The following is a 26,456-nucleotide window of genomic DNA, read 5'->3' on the forward strand; positions in this document are numbered from 1 at the left end:
GTGTTGAATAGTATAGAATGGCTTTGTCAAGTGAAGGAAAATTGTGTCAACACATTTCCTCTACATGAGCAAACAAACAGATTTGGTAAATTTAAGGAGTGCTATTTTTGTACCATTTCTAGGATGAAAATTGCATGGGGAAGTAAAGAAAATATTATGGAGTTCAAGGTACCTTAGATGTTGCATGTAGGCACACCTTTCAAGGATCTTGTTTATTTTACTTTATTTCATATTACAATTTGGTAACCAGGTAGGTGAACTGGTCTATTGACCCTTTTCAGCCATGACACAGGTATGAGAATACAGTAAAAGTTAACTCACTGTAAAATTAGTTCATAAAAATAAAATTCACCATGCAATTTATAATCAAATTGAAGAGCAAAACACATTAGAACCTACTTGTATTTATATAAATATTTAAGCGGAAACAATCCTACATTTATGAGCACCTGACATTATAAGCTGTAAAAGTAGCCAGTGAAATGAAAACAATTGCATTTAAAATAATTTTCAAATGCTACCTAAGGTGTTTTTTGAAAGTTTGAATACTTACAACATATTTTTAAGTCAATAGGTAGCTGGTTCCATATAGATGAACATATTCTGGAGAGGGCTTTTTCTCTTAACAGCTAGTTTGAATCTAGCTATGACCAATGAGAGTATGCTTTCTTGTCTGTTCTTATGGGAATAGCTTTGTTCCCTGATTAAGAGTTACCCTTTAAGATGCAGGCAATAGGCAAGATGTGGTATTTTCTATACCAAAGAATTAATGCAACAAGTACCTCTGTTAATAATAGGTAGGCTGCAATCTTTTTCATATAAGGTGCAGTGGTGGCAATTTGTGTCTGCAAATAGAGCAAACTTAAATATTTTATTTTAATTGACTTGAAATGTTTAGTATTTTTTGCTATAGGAAGTGGAATAAGAGGAAGACCATATTCAGTCTTGAGTATTAGGATATTTTTGGCTAAAGCCACCCTTGCCAGCAGTGAGAGCACATGTAAGAGACAATAATATTGTTTTAGTTGTGAAAAAATGATCCACTAGACGTATAATATGTAACAAAGCAATTTAATAACAGCACACAGAGGAAAAAATAAAATAAATAAATAAATAATATTAATCCAAATGAGTCAAATCCAAGCGCTTTTGTCTCCTGTGTAGGAGACTTTTTCAAGAACAGAGCATGCCCAACAACTGAAAAACTTGTATACCATCATTAAGTTTCAAAAACAAAAGCACCAATCATTTTCTGTTTTCACTAATTTAATCCTTTGGTGTAGAGTGTGATAGTTAAAGGTATAATACAATGAAACGTGCAATAAAATATGCAATCTTACCATGAGTCATACCAACACAAATAATAAACAAATGTGTGTGTGTATATACCATTTGTGCATTACAATCAGTTGTCATGAAATTAGAAAGTAAAAATATATATTAAAAAGTATATAACTAATATACTTGTGTTAGGTTTTACAAGTGCATATACATACGCACATGCTTGTGTAACCTATTCACGAAAATTTATGAATGTATAAATGAATAATGTCTGTAGGAGTAAAAGCTAAAATACGTGTGCATATATATAACTTGTATGCACAATAAAATTCATTTAGGAGGGTCAGAATGCACATAATTAATAAAATTAATAAAAGTTCATTGCCAACATTAAGCAGATATGTTGGTATCATAAAACATTTTTTTTAGGTTTAATAAATAAATGATAAATGTGTTTATAATAAATTAATAAATAGATACATAAGCATATTATGTTAAAAACTTAAAAATTGTTGGATAACCACCTATGTTAAAATACAATGTATACCAAATTCACCTAAGCTCTTTAACTTCAAAAAACAAGTAATTGAAATAGAATCACTCAGGCCTGGCCATTGCCTATTGCAGTGTACAGAAAGGGTCAGTCCCTCAAAACATACTTGAAAACAACACCCAAGTTTATAGTATTGGGGGCATGAGAAAATGTGGATCTTGTAAGTATTGCCAATATATAATGGAAGGCATGAAATTTAACATTAATGGCATTAGAGTTACCCAGAAGAAAAAATGCTGTTGTAACACTGACAGAGTCGTTTATTGTGCTTTCTGTTGCAAATGTACCTGTTTTTATATTGGGAAAATGGAAAGAAAGTTAAAGACACGTATTTACAAGCATTTGAGGGACATTAAATTAAAAAAGGATATAAACGCCTTGGCAAGGCATTGTAATGAATGGCCGGATCATGGGTTTACATTTACTATCATAGAAGCTATGGAAGTGAACCCAAGGGGTGGACCATGGCCATTACATTTGGAAATGAATGAAGCTTTATGGCAATTAAGAACAAATGCTACTCAATGGCCAGGCCTGAATGATTCTATTTCAATTACTTGTTTTTTGAAATTAAAGAGCCTAGATAGGTGAATTTGTTATACATTGTATTTTAACATAGGTGGTTATCCAACATTTTTTAAGTTTTTAACATAATATGCTTATGTATCTATTTATTTATTAATTTATTATAAACACATTTATCATTTATTTATTAAACCTAAAAAAATGTTTTATGATACCAACATATTTGCTTAATGTTGGCAATTAACTTTTATTAATTTTATTAAATTTGTGCATTCTGACCCTTCAAAATGAATTTTATTGTGCATACAATTTATATATGTGCACACATATTTTAGCTTTTACTCATACAGACATTATTCATTTATACATTCATAAATTTTCGTGAATAGGTTACACAAGCATGTGTGTATGTATATGCACTTGTAAAACCTAACACAAGTATATCAGTTATATACTTTTTAATATATATTTTTACTTTCTAATTCATGACAACTGATTGTAATGCACAAATGGTATATACACACACACATTTGTTTACTATTTGTGTTGGTATGACTCATGGTAAGATTGCATATTTTATTGCACATTTCATTGTATTATACCTTTAACTATCACACTCTACACCAAAGGATTAAATTAGTGAAAACAGAAAATGATTGGTGCTTTTGTTTTTGAAACTTAATGATGGTATACAAGTTTTTCAGTTGTTGGGCATGCTCTGTTCTTGAAAAAGTCTCCTACACAGGAGACAAAAGCGCTTGGATTTGACTCATTTGGATTAATATTATTTATTTATTTATTTTATTTTTTCCTCTGTGTGTTGTTAATAAATTGCTTTGTTACATATTATATGCCTAGTGGTTCATTTTTTCACCACTGAAGCCATTCTGGGTCATCTGTTTTGCGGCCTTTTGTTTGTATTGTTTTAGTTGTGTTAATACCCTGTCGGTAATGCTGTTTGTGTGCATATTGAAGTTCATTAAGGAGTCCAGTGTTATACCAAGATATTTTTGCTACTAGACATTTATTTGGTATAATATTCTCTTTTAAATCTGTTAAGACCAAGGAAGGCAGTAATGCCAAATTCTTTGTTGTGGAAAATAGCATAACATTTGTTTTGATACTGTTAATTTGGTGTTTATTAATGTGGAGCCAGGAGCAAAGGTTGGTGAACTGAGATTAAGTTACTTATTGCAGTTTTTGGTGGGGTTTGTGAACTTCAAGGAGAGGGATGTCATCTGATTACATAACTATTTTTATTTTCGGTAAGTAATTTGTGATATCATTTAGAACCAGGAAGAATAATAACAGTCCTATAGGAATGAGCTTTGTGGAAGGTTGGGAGGGTGGCCTAATGGTTAAGGTGTTTGCTTTACAAACACAAGGTGCAGGGTTTGAGTCTCACAAGGGAAAATTGGCTAGGCTTAAAATGACTCATAAGGGCAGTTAGCTTAGTATTAATCTATGAACAATCTATGAACTCCTGCGTTTAAAGCTCCCATATCAGATAGTAATTGTTAGCAAATATTTGAATTGGTTAATCCCTGCAAATAGTTTTCAAATAAGACTGTGACATTTTCACCAAAACTGATTTATTTTGTTTTTTGAGTACATGTCATATCTACAAAAACACCTGCAGTAAAGGCCATTATGAATCCTCCTATCAATACTCTCTGATGATGACAGGAATGCAGTTGAAGTGCTAACAGAGTTTCTACAGCCATGTTGTTGATCACAAAGCAGATGTATATTTTTAAACAACCATTGACAAATTATTGTTTTCAAAGATTTTAGTAATGGGGCTAATATTTTAAGGTTGTACTGTAATCCTTAAGGTGTGAGGGAGAGTGAACTTTAGGTAATGGAGTAATGATTCTTAAAATGAAGGTCAAACTATGTCTGTTGCTGACAATTAGGCTGTAGCTTGCTGAATTTTGCATCTGCTGGGTTTAGTTAAGTAAGCAAGGACTTTGTTTTTTGGTTATGGCAGAGAAGTGAAATGTGATTGCATAGTTTGCTAAAGTACACAGATATGGAGAGCTGCTGTTTTGATGTGACTGAGAAGGAAATGCATTGGTAATACCATATATGGTTGAAAGGAGACAGCTTCAGAAATCATTACTAAAGGAAGTGGGGATGTGTGACTGACTGGTTATTGGCTTTTAAAGTATTGAGGTTCATGACATCACATAATGTGGTTTATTTCTTTCCACATTAGCTTAGCTTGAGAGGAGATGTATGTTGCCTTTATCTTAGATATAAGGTTTTTGCACTATTGGTGAGTGCTCTGGTTTACTTTATAATGCAAGGTACTGCCAATGGAGGTTTAGACTGATGTGATCTATTTTCTTCACAATTTACCTTTCTTTAATTTTGCTTTTAATTTCATTTGAAAGCCAGGAACTTTTGTTATCCACTGAGGCATCTTTGTATTGTGGGAAACAGGGATTCCTGAATATTGAGACAGCATGAATGGTGCAAGCTAGTTAAGTTATGAAAATTATCTTGGGAGTACAGAGTAGTTAGTTTTATATTGCTAAGGTAGTTTTCAAGAAGCTTGTCTTGAGAAAAGGGAATACCACGGGGAACATTTTTAGTTTTAATTGACCGTATGAAGATTAGTGAACAATGATCATGGATAGAATTGGGCAGAATGTCTACTTTTGTACACCTTTGCTTTATGTTTGTTATTATATAGTCATTTGTTGTGTGGTTTCTATTTAAAATGTTGTTTGCTTTATGTTTGCTATTGTAAGAATAATTGCTGTGTGTTTTCCAGTTAATATGACTGGACTTAGTTGTTTTACCAATTGTTCTAGATTCTGGTATTTAGCATTTTTATAGAGTTTTGGCTCTTCTGGGCCATTGGCATTGAGATTAAAACTGCATAATATAATAGTGTTTTTATTTATCTTTGTGGGAAGTATATAACTAATTGTCTTTTAAATAATATTAATAGAACAGGATGGTGGAATATTCATGTCACTTAAAAAGAGATTTAGGTGGTTGCCTAAGGTTATATGTTAGGAAGAAAGAAGGGCGACTGGGCAGAAGTTATTAAGTAAGGTTGATGTATCCGTTTTGTGTAATGTGACTGTGGTATCATTTCTGACACACTTTTGTGTAGTGTGACAATGATATAATTTCTGACACACTTTTGTGTAGTATGACAATGATATAATTTCCGACAAACTTTTGTGTAGTGTGACTATGATATCATTTCTGACACACTTTTGTGTAGTGTGAAAATGATATAATTTCTGACACACTTTTGTGTAGTGTGACTATGATATAATTTCTGACACCATATCTTTCACTGTGTATGCCAGCTCCATGATCATATGCCTTCAATGTGACTTTGTGCATACGAAAGACTGTTTTTGATTTATATCCCCGTTTTTTTGTTTATATGTAAGCATGGTTCTTCACTATTTGCAAGCAAATTGTGGTTGTTCATATAAAAGTTTGTATGTGGTTTTATGTGTAATGAGTGCTTACCTTTGAACTGTGCAGGAATCTCTGTTGCTGTTTTATCTTTATACTAGCCTTCTACACTGACAACTAAGGTTATGCGTTTCACTATTTATATTCTCAGTCTTGTATTAGTGTTATCTTAATAAAGTGCTTATGTAAGCTATGCTGTTGCAATATTTTGAAAGTAACACATAGCTTATTTTGTGTAGTAGGAGAAACATTTCATATTTTCTTGATATTTTTAAATTCAGCATGCATTCACAGAATCTACTAGCCTTATGAGAAATCTCTTCTGACAGTGGTTAAAGTTAAACAATTATGAGATAAGAGATTTAAAACTTTTACAGTGTACTTTTTATATCAGTTGTGCAAACATCATTTTTTATATATTTACTCGTTAACCTGTATTGCATTTTATAAGTAATTTATTCAAATTGATATCATCCCATTGAAATAAATATGGCAACTATTTCTGAAATAAAATTGCATTGTAAGTAATTTTAACAAGTTTTTTAAGTTATTTGTGCATTAGTTTTATATATATATATATATATATATATATATATATATATATATATATATATCAGTATCAATCATTAAAATGTTAATAAAGGGTCAGAGGACAACCAAGCTTTAGGGCAGGGCACAGCGTTTGCATGATCACTGATGAATCAGCTGACTGCAGTGTAACATGGATGCATCTGTTACACAACTACTTGCTCACCAAACTGTAGCAGGTTACTTATATTAGTATGCTCAAAATCTGTTTTTAGCTAAGTCTTTTGTGGAATGCTACCTTATGATTTAGAAAGTCACTAAAGACATCATTTACAGATAATATAGCATTCAAAGTTAAATAAAGTCTGCATGAATGACTCCACTATCAGTTTTGTTACATCTAAACCACTGTAGTTAAGAATTAATCTTACTGATATTGGACTTAAATGTAATACTGAGCTGAGGGGTCACCAGTACTTCTATCATTCAAATTTTTTAATCCAAGACAGATGAATGTGTATGATTATTTCAGAACAACTTAATAACTTCTGAATGTTTCTCTTTTTTTTCACATTATGTTATTTAGTGAGAGCATTGTTTCTGCCTTGAGTGCTTTGTCCCAGTCCAGTTTGTTTGCAATAGTTGCCTTTTGTGCCATATAGTGACAAACAAGAATCAATAAATGTAAAATAAATCTCTGAGGAATGAATGATTATGGCAAAGGCAGAGAGAGTGAGGTGGGAAAAGAATATGCAATAAAGATTTACAGTAATGGATATTTATATCTGTAATTGTTTAGGTGAAGGTGTCTGTGGGAAAACACAGTTTGCCAGGACTGAATTTGTAAATTAATTTACATCACTCTCATCAGCTGCTTTAAAACTAGAACAAAGATGTCCATGGAACTAAGTTCAGGTAAGAAGTAACCTGTAGTCTACAAAATTAAGTAATAACGATATTTCATTTTCAGTATTCAGACAGTCTCTACATCACACAAATCTTGTATGGTTATTCATTTATTTATTCATTCGCTTAAGCTTGTTGAAATGTTCAGAGAACTGCTGCAAAGATCATTTTCAACCACAAACTGGATATAGGGCAGAGACCCATATATTTGCAATTAAAAAAACCAATACATTTTAATACATGGGAATAAAACAATAAGAAGCACATGAAGATGAACACAATAATATTACAATGATTTATGACACTGTATAACAGAACTACAATAACAGTAGTCAAAGATTAAAACAAAGTTGAGCAAGCATTTTGAAAAATAGTCTAGTGAATTTAGAAAATTGTTACACTGAAATTATGCACAATTGCTTAATGGCATAAATTTTAGTGTAAAATAAGAACAGGTACATCAAGGAGGTTAGAGCAGACTAAAGTTTTGATCTGTGCACCATTTGTATATAATGCAAAAGCATATAGATTGTTTCTGATGATGGAGTTTGAGTTGTTTACAGTATTATGCAAGACTGATGATTTGCCTGAAATTTCCTTGGAGAGAATCCCTGAAAGCTGGGTCTGTTTTTGAAAAAAAAAAAACTTTTCTCCAATAGCAATTTGAAAAAGAGGCCTGACAAGCTTTATGGCATTATGATTTATAAGAAGCTGATCTGTGGAATAAATCATTAGTTTGCTGCAAAGGAGGCAGCCACATGATTTGGGAAGTTATGTTTCCCTTATTGATTGAAACATGGTGCGGTTTGTTTCTTTGGTTTAAGTGAAATGATGAGAGTATTTAGTTTTTAGACCTATGCAAAATGGAAGAATTAAGACAGGAATTGAATGCGAGTATGGGAAGGCCATATTCAACTTTTGCCTCTTCTGTCATACATGGACAGAAGGTTGGAGATTTTATAAAAGTCTTTTGATTTATTTAGTACTTTCTATGTTAATTGTAATGCATATGGTTTGAAAGGTAGTGCTTTTGCAAAAAATACCGAAGTATCTTTGTTTCAATATGTTATGGGTAAGAGAAATTATGGGAATCTAACACATATAACATTGAAGGTTTTGTCAAGTTTTTTGCAGTGTCAGAAAAGCATTCTGTTAGATTTTTCTGGTATTAATTTCTTATTTTTTTATTTCTTATTAGATAGTGAGATCAATGGAAGAAAGAACTGATTTTAAAGAGCTCTTTCAAGTGAACAGGGTTGTTTTTGTAAAACAGTTAAAACTATGTCATCTTCATACAGTAGATGGGTAATGTGAGGTAAATCTTTTGAAAGGTCATTAATAAACTGAGAAAAGAGAAGAGCCTTGAGGAGCCCCAATATGAAGAGCACCTGTGCTACAGATATTTTGTTTTAAGTGGTTATGAAGGTTCTAGTTTTAAGATAGTTTTGGGACCATGGGCATTATCTGAGAAGTTTCAGTGACTGAGTTGTTACAGGACTAGAAGGTGGGTTACATTGTCAAAAATGATTTTTAAATAAAAAAAATCTGTACACAGAGGCCCTGTCTTGTACTGGTGATAATGTGATCGGTCAATTAGTAGATGTCTGCAATTGTGCTGTATTTTTATTTAGATCCATATTGTCAATCAGACAGTATGCTAGGTCTCTCTGTCTATATATATATGTGTGTGTGAGTGTGTGTGTGTGTGTGTGTGTGTGTGTGTGTGTGTGTGTGTGTGTGTGTGTGTGTGTGTGTGTGTAAAGTATCTGAGTGAGTGGGACGATAGTGGAAATTGGTCTAAAAATATTAGATATTGTAGAGTTGTTAACTTTTGGGAGGAGGACAATGACTGAGTACTGAACGCTATAGGTATATTTATAAAGATAGCCTGAGCTGCAGCAGTGTATCTTGGATATATGGTGTGGATGAAGGATTTGTAGCTTTAATCAATCTTAAGACATTCCTTTAATTGAGATAATTAGCTTGTGAAAGAAGTATCTGGATCAAGGAAGAAGTAAATAACAAAAGACGTATGTGTTTGTAGAGAGGGTAAGGTTAAAATCTGTTGAACATGACTGAGGATGTCTTGACTAAGTACATGAGAAGAGTTTTATTAGTTTTGAAAAATATTTTGACAGATAATATGCTTTATAGCTCTCCATAAAATCTTGGAGTTATTGAGATGGTAAAGCTCAAGGATCTAAGGTAAGATGCTTTAGCTTTGTCTGTTTGTATTATAGCCTTTATTTTTAGATGATAGTTGAATGTTGTAGTATCATTGGGGTTACTTTTCCATGTTTTCCAAACTTTTTCTCTTTCTCCAATAAGTTTTTTTAAGTCCTGAATTTTTCCATGGAGTATTATACAGCTATTTATTATTATTTATTATTATTATTATTATTATTATTATTATTATTATTATTATTATGTATTTAGTTATTTAGATATTTTTTCCTGCTTTACAGGAAGTAGATTTAATGGGACTAAAATTGCAGAGTGTGAAGAGAGCCAAAGTTGGATCTACATGCAGCTATAGAGAGGGGTCCAGTCAATGGGATCTAGTTCTAATTCTAGATGAACAGTGTTTTAGATAATAACTGTAGGAAAAAGTTTGATAGTTTTGAAACACTATTTTGAAAGAAGAGGACAATTTTGCATAGTCTGTGGAAGAAGCTGAATGTCTTGTTTTTAGTTTGCCCAGAATATTAGTGATGAGAAGATCAAAAATGGAAGAGGAGTTTAGATTAGGCTGTATCCATGAGTGAGGTAATCATCTAGGCAAGATTATGTAGTGAGAGAAAATAGCTGAGTAAAGTTTTATGTTTCCTTTCAGAACTGAAATGGAAATCATCCATTTTGATGAGTCCATAAAGTTTGATGGCGTTAATGATGTCTTGATGAGTGTTTTGAATAATTGTCATATTGGCTATGGTGGGATAGGTTGTAGACAACAGCTAGGAATATTTTGGTTTGACAGTTTAACCTTAGTTGGAAAAAGGTCCAGCAAGAACATTTGTTGTTAGTGAACTTATTGTAGACTACCAACAATGGTGCAATATGCATATTTTTGAATAAAGACAAGAGACCTACCTCATTTACTGATATTTGGCCTATTGTTACAGAAGAACTGACCAGAGTTTTTCAGGTTATAGGGAGTTCCACAAGTTGTAGTTAAGCAATAATTCAGTGCTGCCTATGATTTTGAGATGGCAATGATTGAATTAAATTTCCAGATTAGGCAATTTGTTGTTAATGCTGTGATAAGTAGGACGTGGTTTGACTTGATGGTACTCCTTAGTGTAAAATTAAAATGGCTGAGATTATGAGTGGTTTGAAGGTAAATAGTAGAGGAGCAAAGGAGGAAAATAAATGTTTGGAATAATTAATTAGGATGGAAGAAGGACTGCTTGTTTACAAGATGAAGACATTTTACCAGTGAAGTCTAAGATAATGATATATTAAACAATATTAAACAGTGAATTATATGTATTTTGCATTTCTGATTACATATGTGCTTATGATTAAATTGTGTAAAAGGAAAGCAGAACTGGGGGTAACCACTATTTGTTGGTAGATAAAAACGCATTTACTGATATTTCTGCCTATTTTCTATCCTGTATTTTTTATTTATCATGTGTTAACCTGGTAAGCGTCCTGGCCTATTAGTTCTTGAGATACCAACAAGTAACTGAAAATGGACAATAACAAGGTCAGGATTAAATATAATACATGCAATTAATTTTTATTCTAGCTAATCAGTGAACATGTTTTAGAAAGTAACATTGGCACAATGACTCAAGGAGAATTGGCTGAAAGCAGTGTAATTTTCATGCAGTGGTACACTTCTAGAGTTTACATGACAGTTAAATTAAAACTTTAATCTACAATTATAAATACTGACACAAAACATTTAGTTGTTAAATATAGACAATTCACTGCATGTGGCTAGGTGGCTAGCCAGAATAAACTTCTGAGTTGACTTGCACTCATACATAAGCAAAATGCTGTCTTATGAGAAGACAACATTTATGCAAAGATACCACTCAGCATTATGACTCTGTGTATCCCTGCCAAAACCTACAATTCTCCATCAGCATGTGCTGCACATTTGGAGAAAGATTTCAGAACAATTTACGTATGTACAATCACTGCCTTGAGCTTCCAACTACAGTTCTGTCATCAGTAATTCTGAGAAATGGCTTGGATGGTTCAAAATTAAGTTAAACAAGAGGAAATAGACAAGCCTTTCTGTCTGGTCACCCATCCTTATAACACATTCAAAAATAATTGAAGGAATCTGTACAAGTTTTGGAATAAGTGTAAATTGGTGAAACATATCTGCGCAGTCAGATGTGTAGAGTTCTAAACTCCACTTACCAGCTGTATTAAATATTCCTGCACTGTAGAAGTGGGTAGAAAGTTAAAGCAAAGCACGTCTAGACATTTAAAATTTTATTCCCACTCTTTTGACAGGTTGAGTATGGTCCTAAGAATTGATCCCCACTACATATAGGTGTTAGCTCAAGTGGCCACTCCTACATATGGATTACTACCACAGGCATATACTCCTCTTGTACAAAAATACATGAAGACTTTGTTGTTAGGGTGTGTTGTTGTTGTGGCCTTGTTCTTTCTGCTTACCTTGTCTGTTCTGCAGTACTACACAGAAGCTTCATTGTCTGTTTCTACACTTAGTAGAGCTCATATATTTCATATATATATATATATATATATATATATATATATATATAAACGGGTTTACTTTGTTTCACTGAAAACACACTTCACTGAAACTCATTTCATTGAAAATCAGTTGCTTAAGCACAATTCATTGAAAGCTCACTTCACTGAAAATTAATTTGACTGAAACTCATTTTGTTGAAAGGTATATGCCCTGTTCCCCACTGTATTGTGATCCAGTAGTCAGCATATCTATATATATATATATATATATATATATATATATATATATATATATATAGTAAGGGGGGGGCACAACCCTCCCACATTGGCGGGTATGAGGGCTGTAGCCCCCCCACCTATTTTAAACATTGGAAACCATAGACATGGATACTTACAAGTTGAATGAATAACTCTTTCCAGAAGATAATGTATACCCAAACTATGTGGGGGGCTATGCCCCCACACCATCCAATGTGGGGGGCTGTGCCCCTGACACCCCCTTACTATATACACTAACTCTAGGATCGCACTACAGTGGGAAACAGGGCATATACCTTTCAACGAAATAAGTTTCAGTCAAATAAGTTTTCAGTGACGTGAGCTTTCAGTGAATTGTGCTCAGGCAACTGATTTTCAGTGAAATGAGTTTTCAACAAAATGAGTTTCAGTGAAGTGTGTTTTTAGTGAAATGAAGTAGACCCATATATATATATATATATATATATATATATATATATATATACATATATATATATATATATATATATATATATATATATATATATATATATATATAGTTTGGATTTATTCCACTCTCATTTTGACTTTGCACCCTTCCCCTCCCAGTTCCCTTTACACAGCTGCTTGCCATGATGATTTTACTAGTTTATTATCTATTTTCAGCTACACTTTGTTCTGCAATATGGCTGCAGGTAAGTAAAAATGCGTCCTGCACAGCCTTATCATTCAAATGTCCACTACATGCTCACTTCATAATCAGTGGTGACCTACTGTGCTGATATTTCTGCACATAAGATTCTGTTACCTGATTAGAGCCTGCAAGGAACAACCACTGCTTTGCATTTCATACTGGTGTTAGGTGAGATATCATAGCTATTTTGTAGAAGCAAACATTTCAAAGCTTTAATAGTATTCTAAAGTTGTTTGTTCAGTTTTACATATCACAGCTATGCTTCCCATATATCTGTCTTATATTCAGCCTAATCTGGTGTTAAATGTACATCTGCAGAATTTTGCAAGCTTTACTAGGAAAATCCATAGAAGTAGAGAAGCCTTTCATCATGCCTAGCGCACCCAAAAAAATGAATAATGAAGGATCTAATACAGTCATTAGCTTCAAAGACAGACATGTTTTCTACTGGAATGGTGGATCTTTCAACCTCTTAAGGAGAGCCACAAAAAGGAACACTGACACTAACACATGGTCTTGCAAGATGCCAGGTGCAACTTCCGGAAACATTTGAATAAGGAGTGCAAAGCTACTTCCTTTACATCAGAAACCATGAGGGTGCTGCAACCAGCAATATAACCCCCTAGCCCAGCCAGGTTTCTATTTCATGTGAGCGTCTTTGATTCCACTGGAAGTTAATGTGTCAGCAGCTTCTAGCACACATTACTGAATCTCATTTCTGAAGCAGGGATACTGGATATGAAGACCGTTTTGATAAAAGTGATTCATGTTGATCTAAATTAAAATTGTTTCTCTAAGGAGTAAAATGGTGGGCCTTCTTCTGGCATCATTGGATCATGCAAATTACTTTCTGGAGAAATAAGTGGATGGTGGTTATAATTCCGGGAGCATTCAGTTTGCCAAACAAGTATATTCACACCACTCAGTTTCCCCAGATGTTTTGACACTTGGCAACATACATCTGCCATCGTGCAGCCGTCTTATGTCTGAAATGCCTGAAATCCCTGTTCCTCAGCAAGGCCTTGTTTATCAAGACATTAAAATGTGACAGAGAGAGCTGTTCTCAGCGTGAAATAACTCACAGTCCATTCCAATCCAGCCCTTCATCTTGAATACACAAACTATTCAAATAAAAATAAACCAACCATCACAGACAATTAAAGATTATTCCTCAGTGATTTAAAACTCTTGGTTTACACCTTGCAAATGTCAATCACCTTGTATATAACTTGGATGATGAGCAGAATATTATCTAAGACTGTTTTTCTGAAGACATCTCCAGTGGATAGACTCTCAGTCTAACGTGAAAACATATCAAATAACAAGCTAAGGATGTATCTGAGCTCAAGAAGAGATACCCAAACCTCCAAGGTTTGGATGAGCTGAATCCCATTACTGCAGGTTAAGTGTTTCAGGCCTTCAAGCATGGCTTCACTACAGCATCCTTAGAACTGGATTCCTAGCTACTGGCCCATCAAAACCCAAAAGATTTCCCAGGGTTCTGTAGGTTCCCAAACATCTGTATATGAATTTCATGGCAAAATCAATATTAATTTTATTGAAGCTTCCAAGGAATCCAAGCTGAGTAAAGCACTGGCCTGAACAACTGACAAAGCAGAGCTCTTAACCAGAGTATGAAGTACATTAACACCTGTACTACCATTACCTTTTAAAGGTTACAAATTGCAAAAAGCAGATGGTAGTATACCTAGGAAAGTACCTGAAACAAACAGAACCATTGGCCTACAGAGATTCCAAATGAGACCCTGAATGTATACATATTGTATCTGGTGCATATCACTCAGAAGGTGGGCAAGCACAAAATGAAAGTGGATATGGTGTTGATGATGCAGCATCTAAATCTGCAGAACCAGGCATAGTTATCAGGAGTCTTGCCTGCGAATCTAGCCCTTGACATAGGATGGCAAAGGTCAGTTTTTCAATGTGCCTCTAGGCAAGCATCTCCTGTTTGATCCTCTATTACAAAAAAAATCTTTAAAAACTGGAAAAAAATTGAATACTTAATAAATTATAATGTGTGATTTCCATCTACCTAGTTTTACAGTATAATGAAACTTCCAGGCAATTGTTCTTCTACTTCTGGCAGATCAGGGATCAGCAGGCCAGGAAAAAGAGAACTATTAAGAAAAAGATGGCAGGACGGGCAAAAGGAGATGTCCTGGAAGCCTTCTGAAAATAGCTGTATTGGGCATCCTGATGAGGATGATTCCTTTCAGGGCATGCCTCTTAACCTCTTAGTATAAGAAATCTGGACAGAGCCTAAAATAATGTTGGGACAAAGGCCCCAAAATAGGGACAGATTTTAAGTATTGGTCTTATAAACCTAGAAAGCAGTTTTTGTTAGCATGCATTTTCTGAAGGATATGAAGTCTAAAACTCAAATGTATGTCACTATTTAGTGACTTCAGTCCTCAATGATTTGCCAGAAAATCACAAATTTTATGAGGTACGGGCCAACAATGTGAGGCAAAAGTCTGGGCATTATGTGTAAATCTGGACAGTTGAAAAAGATGTGTCAGGGCACTCCACTTCACCCCTTTCTCATCTCAGCAATACCCCCTTCCACAGATTCAGTGGAGGGGCCTCTTGGTTTCTTCAATAAAAACTGAGAAAAGACTACCTCAGAGAAATGCATTCCAAGTATTAAGTATAAAATCCTCCATTATTTCATGTGGATGCCTCCCAACTCAGCAGATAGGGTCAAGCCGGTCATGCTCCTGTCTCAAGAGAACAGAGAAAATGTCCCACTGGAGGAACAGTGGAAAGGATTTTATTGTAGACTTTCTCTGGTCTTAAAAATTTACAGGGCATACAGATCCATTCTGAAAATACTATATTTTTTCTGAAAGTGCCAACATTCAAGATACTCACTGTGCAGTCTCTTCTTCCCTTGCAGTCATCCAGCCATTTATACTCATTATACATTTTAATAATGGCTATTATTCATTTAATTTAATAATGCCTATGTATTCCCTTATACAAAGAGATGAGATGATTCCTCATTATTACATTGTGTACTAGTCTATGGGACTTTCCTCTGCTTCAAGGGCCTTATCAATATGCTTAGCCTTGGTGTTGGCTTTCCTGAGAAAAAAAGGACATTCACATATTATTGCTGATGACTGGCCCTGCGGTTACAATTCAAGGCAGAGGTTCAGGAAAGACTTGTTCACCTTCAGCTATTTGCATACCTTACAAAGTTTATTAAATATTGTACTTCACCACGAACTGGAAACAGAACAGCTCACCACCACACAAGGAAAGAGGCCAGTGATTACCTTTATATTTTATTAAAATTATAGTCCAGTCCAGTAGTAGGTCCACAATGCAGTCATACAAAACAGGTAAAATAAGTACACACTGGATCCAATTTATTTATTGTCCGATTATTAAATATTGCTTAATCCATCCTAACTCCAGGCATATCTATTGGCTTCTTGTGTTCATTCTGAACACAACATTGTCAGGACCTTACAGCCTTCAAAAAGCAACCTTTTACCATGATATCCTCCTTATATAGGCCCAAAGGATGACTATGACTGCAAGGGAATTCCTCAATACCTTAGCATTTATCACCTCTATTATTCTAATGGTACTCCTGGTAAGGCTTTATTTGAGGAAAATTCACTGGTACCCAAAGAACCAGTGGGAACAACACCAATACACACTCTGGAAAAAGGAGCTACCTTTCCTGTCATTAATCCAAAAAAAATTAAAATGGTTGTTATTACATGTCAGGGCAAACATAGGGATGTCCTTTGTGTACCCTATATACAACCAACCGGCTAATGACAGATGGAATGTGTAAAGACTGGTGGGCATGCAGCTGCAGCCTTAAGGTGTACAGAGTCTGTGGTACCGCAAATAGATGAACCAGCATAACAAAATCAAAGAAATGCTGCCTCAGTGGTACCCCACATAGCTGAACCAACATAACAAAATCAAAGAAATGCTGGCTCTGCTTTGATTTCTCATTGTTTTCAAGTTAGCCTGTAAATCAAGAGTTCTGCTCACAACCACAGAAAACACCATAGTAGAACAATATACAAACAGGTAGGGAAAATTCACTGGTACCCAAATAACCAGTGGGAACAACACCAATACACACTCTGGAAAAAAGAACTACCTTTCCTGTCATTAATCCAAAGAAAATTAAAATGGTCATTATTACATGTCAAGGCAAACATAGGGATGTCCTTTGTGTACCCTATATACAACCAACTGGCTAATAACAGATGTAATGTATAAAGACTGGTGGGCACGCAGCTGTAGCCTCAAGGTACAGAGTCTATGGTATACCAAATAGATGAACCAGCATAACAAAATCAAATAAATGCTGCTTCTGTGGTACCCCAAATAGATGAAGCAGCATAACAAAATCAAATAAATGCTGGCTCTGCTTCGAGTTCTCATTGTTTTCAAGTTAGCCTGTAAACCAAGAGTTCTGCTCACAACCATAGAAACACCATAGTAAAGTAATATATAAACAGGTAGGGAACCTGTTCTTAATTCCTGTTCCGATAAGCCATACAAGCCTGGGATATGAGCTTGCTAACCAGCAACCCTGAATGGCACTTGAAAAAAATCTATTCTCACAAAACAGCAAATTAATTTTCACAACAGTAATGAAAAGGTAGAGAGTACCAGAGATAGACCTTTTCACCTCCATGAACATCCACCAAATGCCAACGTTTTGTAGAAGGTTACCTTGTAGAAAAGCATGGCCACTGAATTCCTTCTCTTTCTCATGGACAAGACTCTTCTTTTATGCATACCCTTTGATGAATTTGCTTTCCCTTGTAGCACAGAAGATACCCCACTCAGGCATTGTTGACAAACTCAAGAGATTAGGAACAAAGCCATATATTCCATGGTGGACAGCCAACTGGATCACCAACAGGGCCCAGGAAGTTAGAATTGGGGAGTCCACCTCTACAAAGAGGCCAGTCACTAGTGGAGTCCTTCAGGGATCTGTACTTGGACTGCTCATTTTTGGCATTTACTTCTCAGAAGTCAAGGCCAATGTCAGTGGTCTCTGGCTGACTAAACTTGCAGATGATGGCAGATTAGGAGCTGTCACTGAAGCTCACACTAACACAAATGTTCTCCAGGAGGAGCTGACACAGACAAACAACTGGTGCCAGAGCCATGGACTAAAACTAAATGCCAAGAAATGCATAATAGTATCCTTTGGGAAGTCAACCATCCCTGGTAACTATCATATTGACATCACACCCCTTAGAGTTGACCTAGTAGTCAGGGACTTAGGGACACACACAGATAATAATCTAGCCTTTGATCATCACGTGTCTACAGTGGTGAGGAAATCATTCTATGTTGCACAACTTATAAACAAAAGTATGGCATCTAAGTCCAAGGAAGTCATTGGTCCACTATATTCAGCATTCACCAGTCCTATCACTGAGCACAATGCCCCCTTTGGTATGTACCTAACCAGGCATTTCTAACAACTGGAATGTCAACAGAGGTTCCTCACTAAAAGAATACAGGGCATAAGAAATATGTGATATGCAGACTGCCTCAAGGCCCTATCCCTGTATTTTGTCTCCTACAGGCTTTTGAGTGGAGATCTATGCCTGGCATACGAGGCATTGAAAGACTCCACTCTGATGGACCTCCTGCATAAACACAAAACAAACAGCACCAGAGTTACCCATTCTAAGGACTTAAACCTTGCCTGTAATATAACTAGGACTGGCTGTAGAGATAGGTATATATCCCAAAGACTACCCCATCTATGGATCAGGCTCCCCATCCATGTGAAGCAGAGTTCCTCCCTAACCCAATTCAAGTGCAACTTGGACAATTGGATGGGAAACTGGAAATTCATCCCTGGTTTGGCACCTATGTCTCTAACTGACACAGGTAACCAGTAAATGGTTCATTTTCCAGGCCCAAAGTTACACTTATCAGAACTTGTCAGAGATTTGGGATGCATGGTTAGGCTTAAAAAGGTCCTTGTGGTCATTAGTCTAGTAAACACCTATGAACTTAAGTGCATGGAGACCCAAGATAATTGTTCTGGCTAATTTATGGCCTAGATGCTACTATTTTCGCTCCTGACACAAAGATGGAAGAAACCTCCATATACCCTACCTACAGTGGTAAACTTGCTGGCACAGCAGTCAGGCTGTCTGGTATACCTGAACCTGTAGAACTTCACTTATGATATGAATGTTGTGATATGGAGTCCTCTTAAGTACAAATTTTCCAACAGCATGATAAATGCCATGACAGAGTCCAGAAAACCAAACACAATGAAGTTTTATCTGGCAAAGCAGATGAGATTTTTTTTCCATTTGCTGCAGCAAAAGATGCCAGGACCTCAACTCTGTAGGAATTCCCCTAATGCTTTGTATTTTCATATCTTTTTCAACAGGGTATTCTTTGTCCTCTGATATGATTCATGTATCTGCAATATTAGAATGTCTTATTCTAGCTTCATCTCTAACAAGGATGTACATTTGTTGAACAGCTCCTAAAAGGGCATCCTGCATCTCCATCTTGCTAGAATGATCTATCCCACCTCCTTGGGACCTTAACTTCATCCTAGGAAAAACTGGCCCTGGATCCTTTAAAACTCTGGCAGCTTTCACTTTCCTTAAATACTTATCCTGGAATAAGTTCTCAGAGAAATGATTATCTCAATCAAAAGGATTTTGGAAGTACAGTCCTGGTCTGCAAAAAAGCCATCCACAGTGTCCTACAAAGACAAGGTATGACTGAGAACTAAAGTTTCATTTTTGCCAAAGGAAGTTAAAGATATTTCACATCACAAGACCATTCAACATTCTGTAAATTTTGTTAAACCAAAACACAAGTAGAAAGACTTGTTGTACCTGTTAGATGTCCACAGCTAACTCAGGCACTGAATAGATTGAAGCAGAGACTTTCACAAAGGTGAGCAATCATTAATTTACTTTCTCCAAGGAAAGCAGGACAATCCTGTCACCAAACAAACTGTTTCAAAATGTGTTTTGCAGTGTACTTTGTTTTGTTATGAAAGACATGGAACTCTCTTCAGGGGCCCTATACTGCCCATTCAGTCAGGGCAGCTGTTACTACCGTGGTCATCTTCAAAAATGTCTTTACACAGACTATTTGGAAGGCAGCTATATGGTCTTCTGTTTATACTATGCACTACAAGCTTGACATTCAGTCCAGAAGCAGGTAAAGGTTTGCTGTGGGCATCTTGAAGGGTTTACTTTGCATGTCAGAACCCTGGAGGGGGCTTGGGCAGAAGGAGAACAGCTCCCTTTTAAATACATAATTCCTCTTCCATCTGCATATGCTGCTTTGGTGATCTTCCTCTACATAATCAATACTACTGCAGCAGTGATCCATATGATGAGCACAGTACGGTCAGGTGAGTATATGCACCATAATGGTAGTTATTTGAGTAAGATCATTGCTGCAGACTCCTGCAAACTAATGCTCTTCTTTATGTTTACTCCCTTTTTTGATCAAGTTTCTGAGTTGTCACGGGAGGAACACAATGTCATCTATCCCCTAAAGCTTTGTGGAGAGTACAGTTTGGACAGTTTACTAGAGTTTCATGTTATTATTATTCCTATATCCTTTGTGCAGTCTACAGGCTAAAAGAAGGAGAAGCACCAGGTTTTTCACTTCACTGGGCATCTTCCTTATATCTTCACTGACAAAAAAAGAATTGATGAATGGTCAAAGGTAATTTCTCTGATTGTCATTTATGCAAATACATATAATTGAAAACCACTTTCATTTATGCAAATACATATAATTGAAAACCACTTTCAGTGATTTGTATACTAAATTGCAGGGAGGAAGCATCCCTGCATCCTCCATTTTGAAAAAGATCCTGACACTCTCTTATATATATTACCCCCACAGTCTCACAACATGGGAAAAAGGCATAGTTAGTGTTCACTAAAAAGTGGTTTTCAGCAACTTTGAATCACTGAGTTGTTACTTGCACAAATTATCCTCAAACATTCACCTGGATCTACAGAAATTACCGAAGATGACAAATACTTATTAACCATTTTATCTGGGATGTATGCATGTATCTCTGGAATGGGAAAGATGCAGCCCATCATGGAACATGTGTGGGGCTCTAGGAGATATAAATGTATGTAGGCTATGTCCCCTGTCATGGTGCAATGCAAAATGTCATAGTCTACATCAGAAACCCCCAAGTCATGGCTCCTGCCAGAGACATATAGCAGGGGTAAATAACTATGTTGGTGTACACATAGATGAAATGCAAAACAGATTACAACAGCTATAGTTATACAGCTGTCACACTAGATGTCATTTGCCACAGTTTGGCAAATATTTTGACAGCTCTTAAAGTACAGGTCAGACTGTAGCTTCTTAAGGATCACAGAAATAAAATGATTTGCCAGCAGTGTCAGCATTGCCAAGCAATGAATAAATAACAGACATTTGATTTTGTCTGTGAGTGTATGTGTGTGTGTGTGTGTGTGTGTAAATGGTACAGAGGGTTGCACAGGTTGCAGGGTCCTCAGTCGAGCCGTTGTTTAAAGTTCACAGGTGAGGAATCCTTTGACTTGTAAATTAAATGTTGTTGTTGTTGTGTCTTTCGGCTTATCCCGGTCAGGGGTCACCACAGCGGAACTCCAGTCTGCTAATGTTTGGTAGTGGATTTTTACATGCCGAGTTACCAGCCCTGACACACAACCTTCAACGAAGGCACGCCCATTCATGCATGCCTCCACACAGAAGACGCTCTAGCTGAGAATCGAACAGGACAACATCTTGCTGTGAGGCGACAACACTACCGCAGCGCCACTGACTTGTAAATTAAATATTAATGCAAAATCAGCACCATGCAGTGTATGAATGCCTGCAAGTCACTGAATCACATTCATTCTGATAACTGCAACACATGTTATCTGAGCAATATAAGCTCATATTTTAAAACTTTTGAAACATTTTGGCAGATGTTACAGATATATGTACCATGATTCTTGGTTGCAGAATATGCTTAGGTAGAGTCTCCAGGCATAAAAATGTGTTCTCAACTTTACGTCATGTGCCCCACTTTATATAGGTCTTAAAGGTTTGGGCAAAGGGATACAAGCATAAATCCAATGATAGAAACCTTTCATGTTCAGAAGAAATATATATGATTCTTATTTTTGATGACGTTACAGTGGATGTGTGCTGTGTTACCCTCTCTGTATAGATGTCATGTATAGAACCCTAATGGAAATCAAGTATAAGGCATGCAAAATGTAAATATCACTCCCCATGCACACATAAATATAGGTAGTCTGCTGAGATGCTACCTTATCAGGTAACCTGCATACATGCTTCATTTGTCATGGATTGTGCTTTAAAGCATCCATCCTAGACCTGAAAGTGATTTAATATTCCTGTATCAATTATTTGTCGTACAAAACACTCCTAGTAGAGGACACTTGAAAATTTTATCCCCCCATCTTGACTCCAAGACTGGTAAATGCAAGCTCTGAAAATACAAAAAATATATATATGAAATACTGAGAATGGTGAAAATGTTATGTGACTTTTTTCACATTTATTACAGTAATCTGAATTCAGAAAACTCTAATCATATATAATCAAAACATGTGCTGAAATGCAAAGATGAATGGAGCATAAGTACCACGGCAAGGGTGTGGTAAATGGGGCAACTGCCCTGGACACCAACCTGTTGGGAGAATCAAATGGTGAATAAAAAATGTACAGGTCACAGTCTGCCATTAAGTGATTGCTTAACAGATTTCTTGTAAACTGTCTATCGGCTCTGTTTTTGAAAAGTAAAACTTAAAAAAAAAGAAAAAAAAAAATGACTCCTAGATAGTTTGACTTATAACTCTCTGTTAAGGGATTATCGTGGTCACTTGATGATAAATTGCAAACTGTCATTTAGAGATCACAAACAATCAGTTATAGACAGTAGGGTGGTGCCAAATGAGTTGGGTGCTCAAGGTATCAAATACTTTTGATAAAGCTCTAACCAAAAACAATAACACATGGACATAAAATATGAAAAACGGGATACAATTTTCCTGTACCCCCATACCACCATAATTGCTTATTCTTATTCCGAGATCACAATGCATCAGTGTAATTGTAAACACAAAACTTCACTCATGGTAGAGGTTGATTTTACTACCAGGTGGTTTAACATCAGTGCAAGTTTCTCAAGGGTATCTCATTACGAGGAATGTACTTCATTTGGTGTCTTACAAAGTTCATGTTCCTCAAAGTTCCGCATGTTAAGGGTCTGTCACACATTCAGTGTTAGGACATTTTTAACTAATAGCCATAGTAAATAGAAATGAATCACAATAATTCATTAAAATTCCTTTTTTTACAAGAAAAAGCAGCATAATCTAACCATCCTATGACCTTCCAAGTTGAAGTTTTCAGTAAGCCTTTAGTACTTGTTCCATAGTTTGCCCATTTATTCCACATTTTTCCACATTATGAGGGCTAGTGTTCCTCATTTTGGAGATGGAAGGTAGAGAGCTATGACTCGGTGTGAGAATTATTAAATAGGAGGTACACCCCACATTAGCTCAGGATGAAGTAGGGTACCTCAAAATGCATATCATAAGAAATCACTTGAAACCACACTGCACTGAGGATGCTGTGAGCTACTCAGGCAGCTGATTCCAAAAGCAGTGTAAATGAATTCACAATTCTTAAGTGCTGAAGTAAATGAATCAGCAGATTTATCAGAACCAGTTGCTCCATGATTCAAGTGATGAGGATTTTCCTTTGTTCAGTAGCATTGACTTAGGTCTTGTTTTATTTATGAAGGCATGCATTGGTACATTTTGAGTCACAACTGTCTGTTCTGTGTAGGAAGACAAATTATGCTTATTTTGTGTGGCTTATCCAAAATATCATGTGCCAAATGTGATGAACTCTAAAGCATGCACTAGAAGAATGCTGCTTGCCTCTCATATCAAAACAAGATAGGATTATAGTATTAAGGGCATGCAGGGAACAGTGAACTCACTAAGAGCATAATGGTTCCTTATCACATAAAAAATTTAAATTGGCACAAAAAGATGCATTTTACTCATTCAGCGTCCAGAGGGTTGGGTTGTATATACTCTTCTGTATTTCATCATGGCTATGAAGTCAAAGTTGACACTTAGGGGATAAATGTGTCTGCTAAATGCAAGGGCCAGGTATTATGATATGACATGCTGACTGTTGACATTGTTAATATAAATGTCTCCTATGCATCATCCTTCTTACAGTCCCACAACATTGTTTTAGGTTTATGACTTTGTGGAATTCTTTTACATGATCAAGATCCCAAACAATTAAATGTATAATTAAACTACTGCTACTAATAATAATAATGAAAATGTTAACCCAACAAAATGTAAGAATAGAGATAGGAAAAAATAAGAAAGTAAACACTTATGAAATAAACCAAAAAAAAATCAATTCTAGCAGCAGATAAGGATTGCTTGGTCCACTTATTCTGCCTGTTTCCCTTAGTTGTGAACAAGCTGCAGACTGTAGCTTATATCTGATTCATCCATCCTGCATAATGAGCTATGTCTACCCTAGGAATACTTTCAAAGTTAATAAAATTACCACCAGCTCAAGAATGGTGCTTAAATCATGCAAGAGACTTTGAGTAAAAATGAAATTTCCTTGCATCTCCCTTTACCTTTCCACTTAACACATGCAGATTATGTGCTCTTGTTCTTTTATGTTTCTTTTTGAAATAGGCTGGTCACTTGGTCTTGACTTGCATAAATGTTTCTTCATTATCCCCATGCATAGTATCATTTTTGTTGACCTTCACTTTGTTAGCTCTGTCCAACCTGTGTGGTCAAAGTGAGATATTCAGACCTGTTCATAGCCAGGGTTTTGTCTGTTTGAAAGGATTTCTTCTGCCCTATACCACAGGGACACCCCACTTAATCAGCAGGTAAAAGGCTGCTAAATAGATGTTCCTTGGATTTATTTAGAGATCTTTGGTAAGAGTTTATTGTCTTAACTCATATCCTTCCCTCAGAGTAAATTACATTCTCGGTTGCAGAGTCTAATCAGACTTCCTTCTTAATTATGCTTAACTAGCACCTATGTAGGAGAACATGCTAAACTCAACAGAATCTGTGCTTTTATAGTCTTATAATTTATTCAGTTTTACTCACCCAGGGACAAAACATTGTTTTAGTTACTTGTATTTATTCTAATAAAAAGTTAGCTGATGTTTGTTGTTATTTTAGGTAGAGTCATAAGCAGTAAAATAAAGGTAAAACAATAAACTAAAGACAGTGTAGTAAAGAAGATGTTAGTTACATTTGCAGCAAGTCACTTTAATTAAAGGTGCACTGACACCATGGGTGAGTCAGCAGTTCTCTTCAGTCATTTGTTTCATTCAAAGGATACCTGATAACATCAGAAGGGCAGTCGTGATGTTTTCTTGGAAGCTCATGAAGTAATAGCTGTTATAGTTATGACAAGATATGTGAAAACAGCCCGATGCAGAGTATTACCTTTTTTGCAGTTTTTTAGCAAAATGCATTTAATTCAAATTTTTTATCAACAGCAATTATATACAGTGCAGTCTTTGTGTATGATGAATACCCTATTACAGCAGTGGTTGGCTATTTCTTTACATCTAATTTCCAGATTTCTAAAATTATTCCGGCAAGCCAATACTGATGCTTACAGTATTCTGTCCAAATCTCCAATGTTGTTTAAATTATCATTTAAAAAACTATTAACATTTTGCACAAAACAATAATTTATCTCTTGAACTATGTGCTGACCTTCCCCACCCCCAAAATCGCTCACTCTTAAATCTCTACTTTCCATAATGCCCAGACCTCAGCCATGGAAGCCATTGCCTAACAAGCTGTTGTTTAACTTTCCCTTCAAGCCTCCTCCTCAGCCCATATCTCTTAACTCAATCACTTCTTCAGTAGTTGGACTTTCCTCTTTTTTCTACTTTCTAGTAACTGCCTTTTTTGTTTTAATAAAATGACCCATTCTAGTTCTCCTTTTCACATGATATCACTACCTTTCTATGCTATGTCCAAAATGTATTTTGATGAGTCTAGTAGCCTTAAATTTCTGTGGCCTTCCCCCCACACTGCCAAAATATATGCAGCCAATCACTCACCTCTGTCACTTTTTATCCCTAGCACCCACCCACCACCACTGGAGACATTCTCTGCAGCTTCCTTGGAGTATAAAAATATTTATGCTAACAATCTGAAGTAAATATTCTGAATTTCCTTACTCTTATTGCTTTCCCTGGCATTGCACATATTCTCATCCACTAGTTGTGTCTTTCGGCTTTTTTTATTTTAGGGGTCGCCACAGAGGAACTCCGGTCCGCTAATGATTGGCAGTAGATTTTTACATGCTGAGTTGCCAGCCCTGACGCACAACCTTCAACGAAGGTACGCCCATTCACGCATGTCTCCACACAGAAGAAGCTCTAACTGAGAATCGAACAGGACAACGTCTTACTGTGAGGTGACAATGCTACTGCAGCACCACCACCGCAGTCTCACATATTCTCATCCACTGCCTGTCATTAATTTATGTTGGGGA

General features: G+C 35.8%; 1 protein-coding gene across 1 annotated transcript in view; it reads left to right on the forward strand.

Moving 5' to 3' along the window:
• Positions 1–26,456, forward strand: part of LOC122793965 (NTPase KAP family P-loop domain-containing protein 1-like) — a 104,677-nt gene that overhangs the window by 39,107 nt on the left and 39,114 nt on the right. The window contains exon 2 of the mRNA XM_044062021.1: positions 7,131–7,246. Within this exon, the coding sequence (XP_043917956.1) occupies positions 7,225–7,246 (22 nt within the window). The 5' untranslated portion in view covers positions 7,131–7,224. The remainder of the gene's footprint in view (positions 1–7,130; positions 7,247–26,456) is intronic.

Source organism: Protopterus annectens, chromosome 2.part1 (assembly GCF_019279795.1).
Source record: "Protopterus annectens isolate FY-2018-M chromosome 2.part1, PAN1.0, whole genome shotgun sequence".
Taxonomy (NCBI): domain Eukaryota; kingdom Metazoa; phylum Chordata; order Ceratodontiformes; family Protopteridae; genus Protopterus; species Protopterus annectens.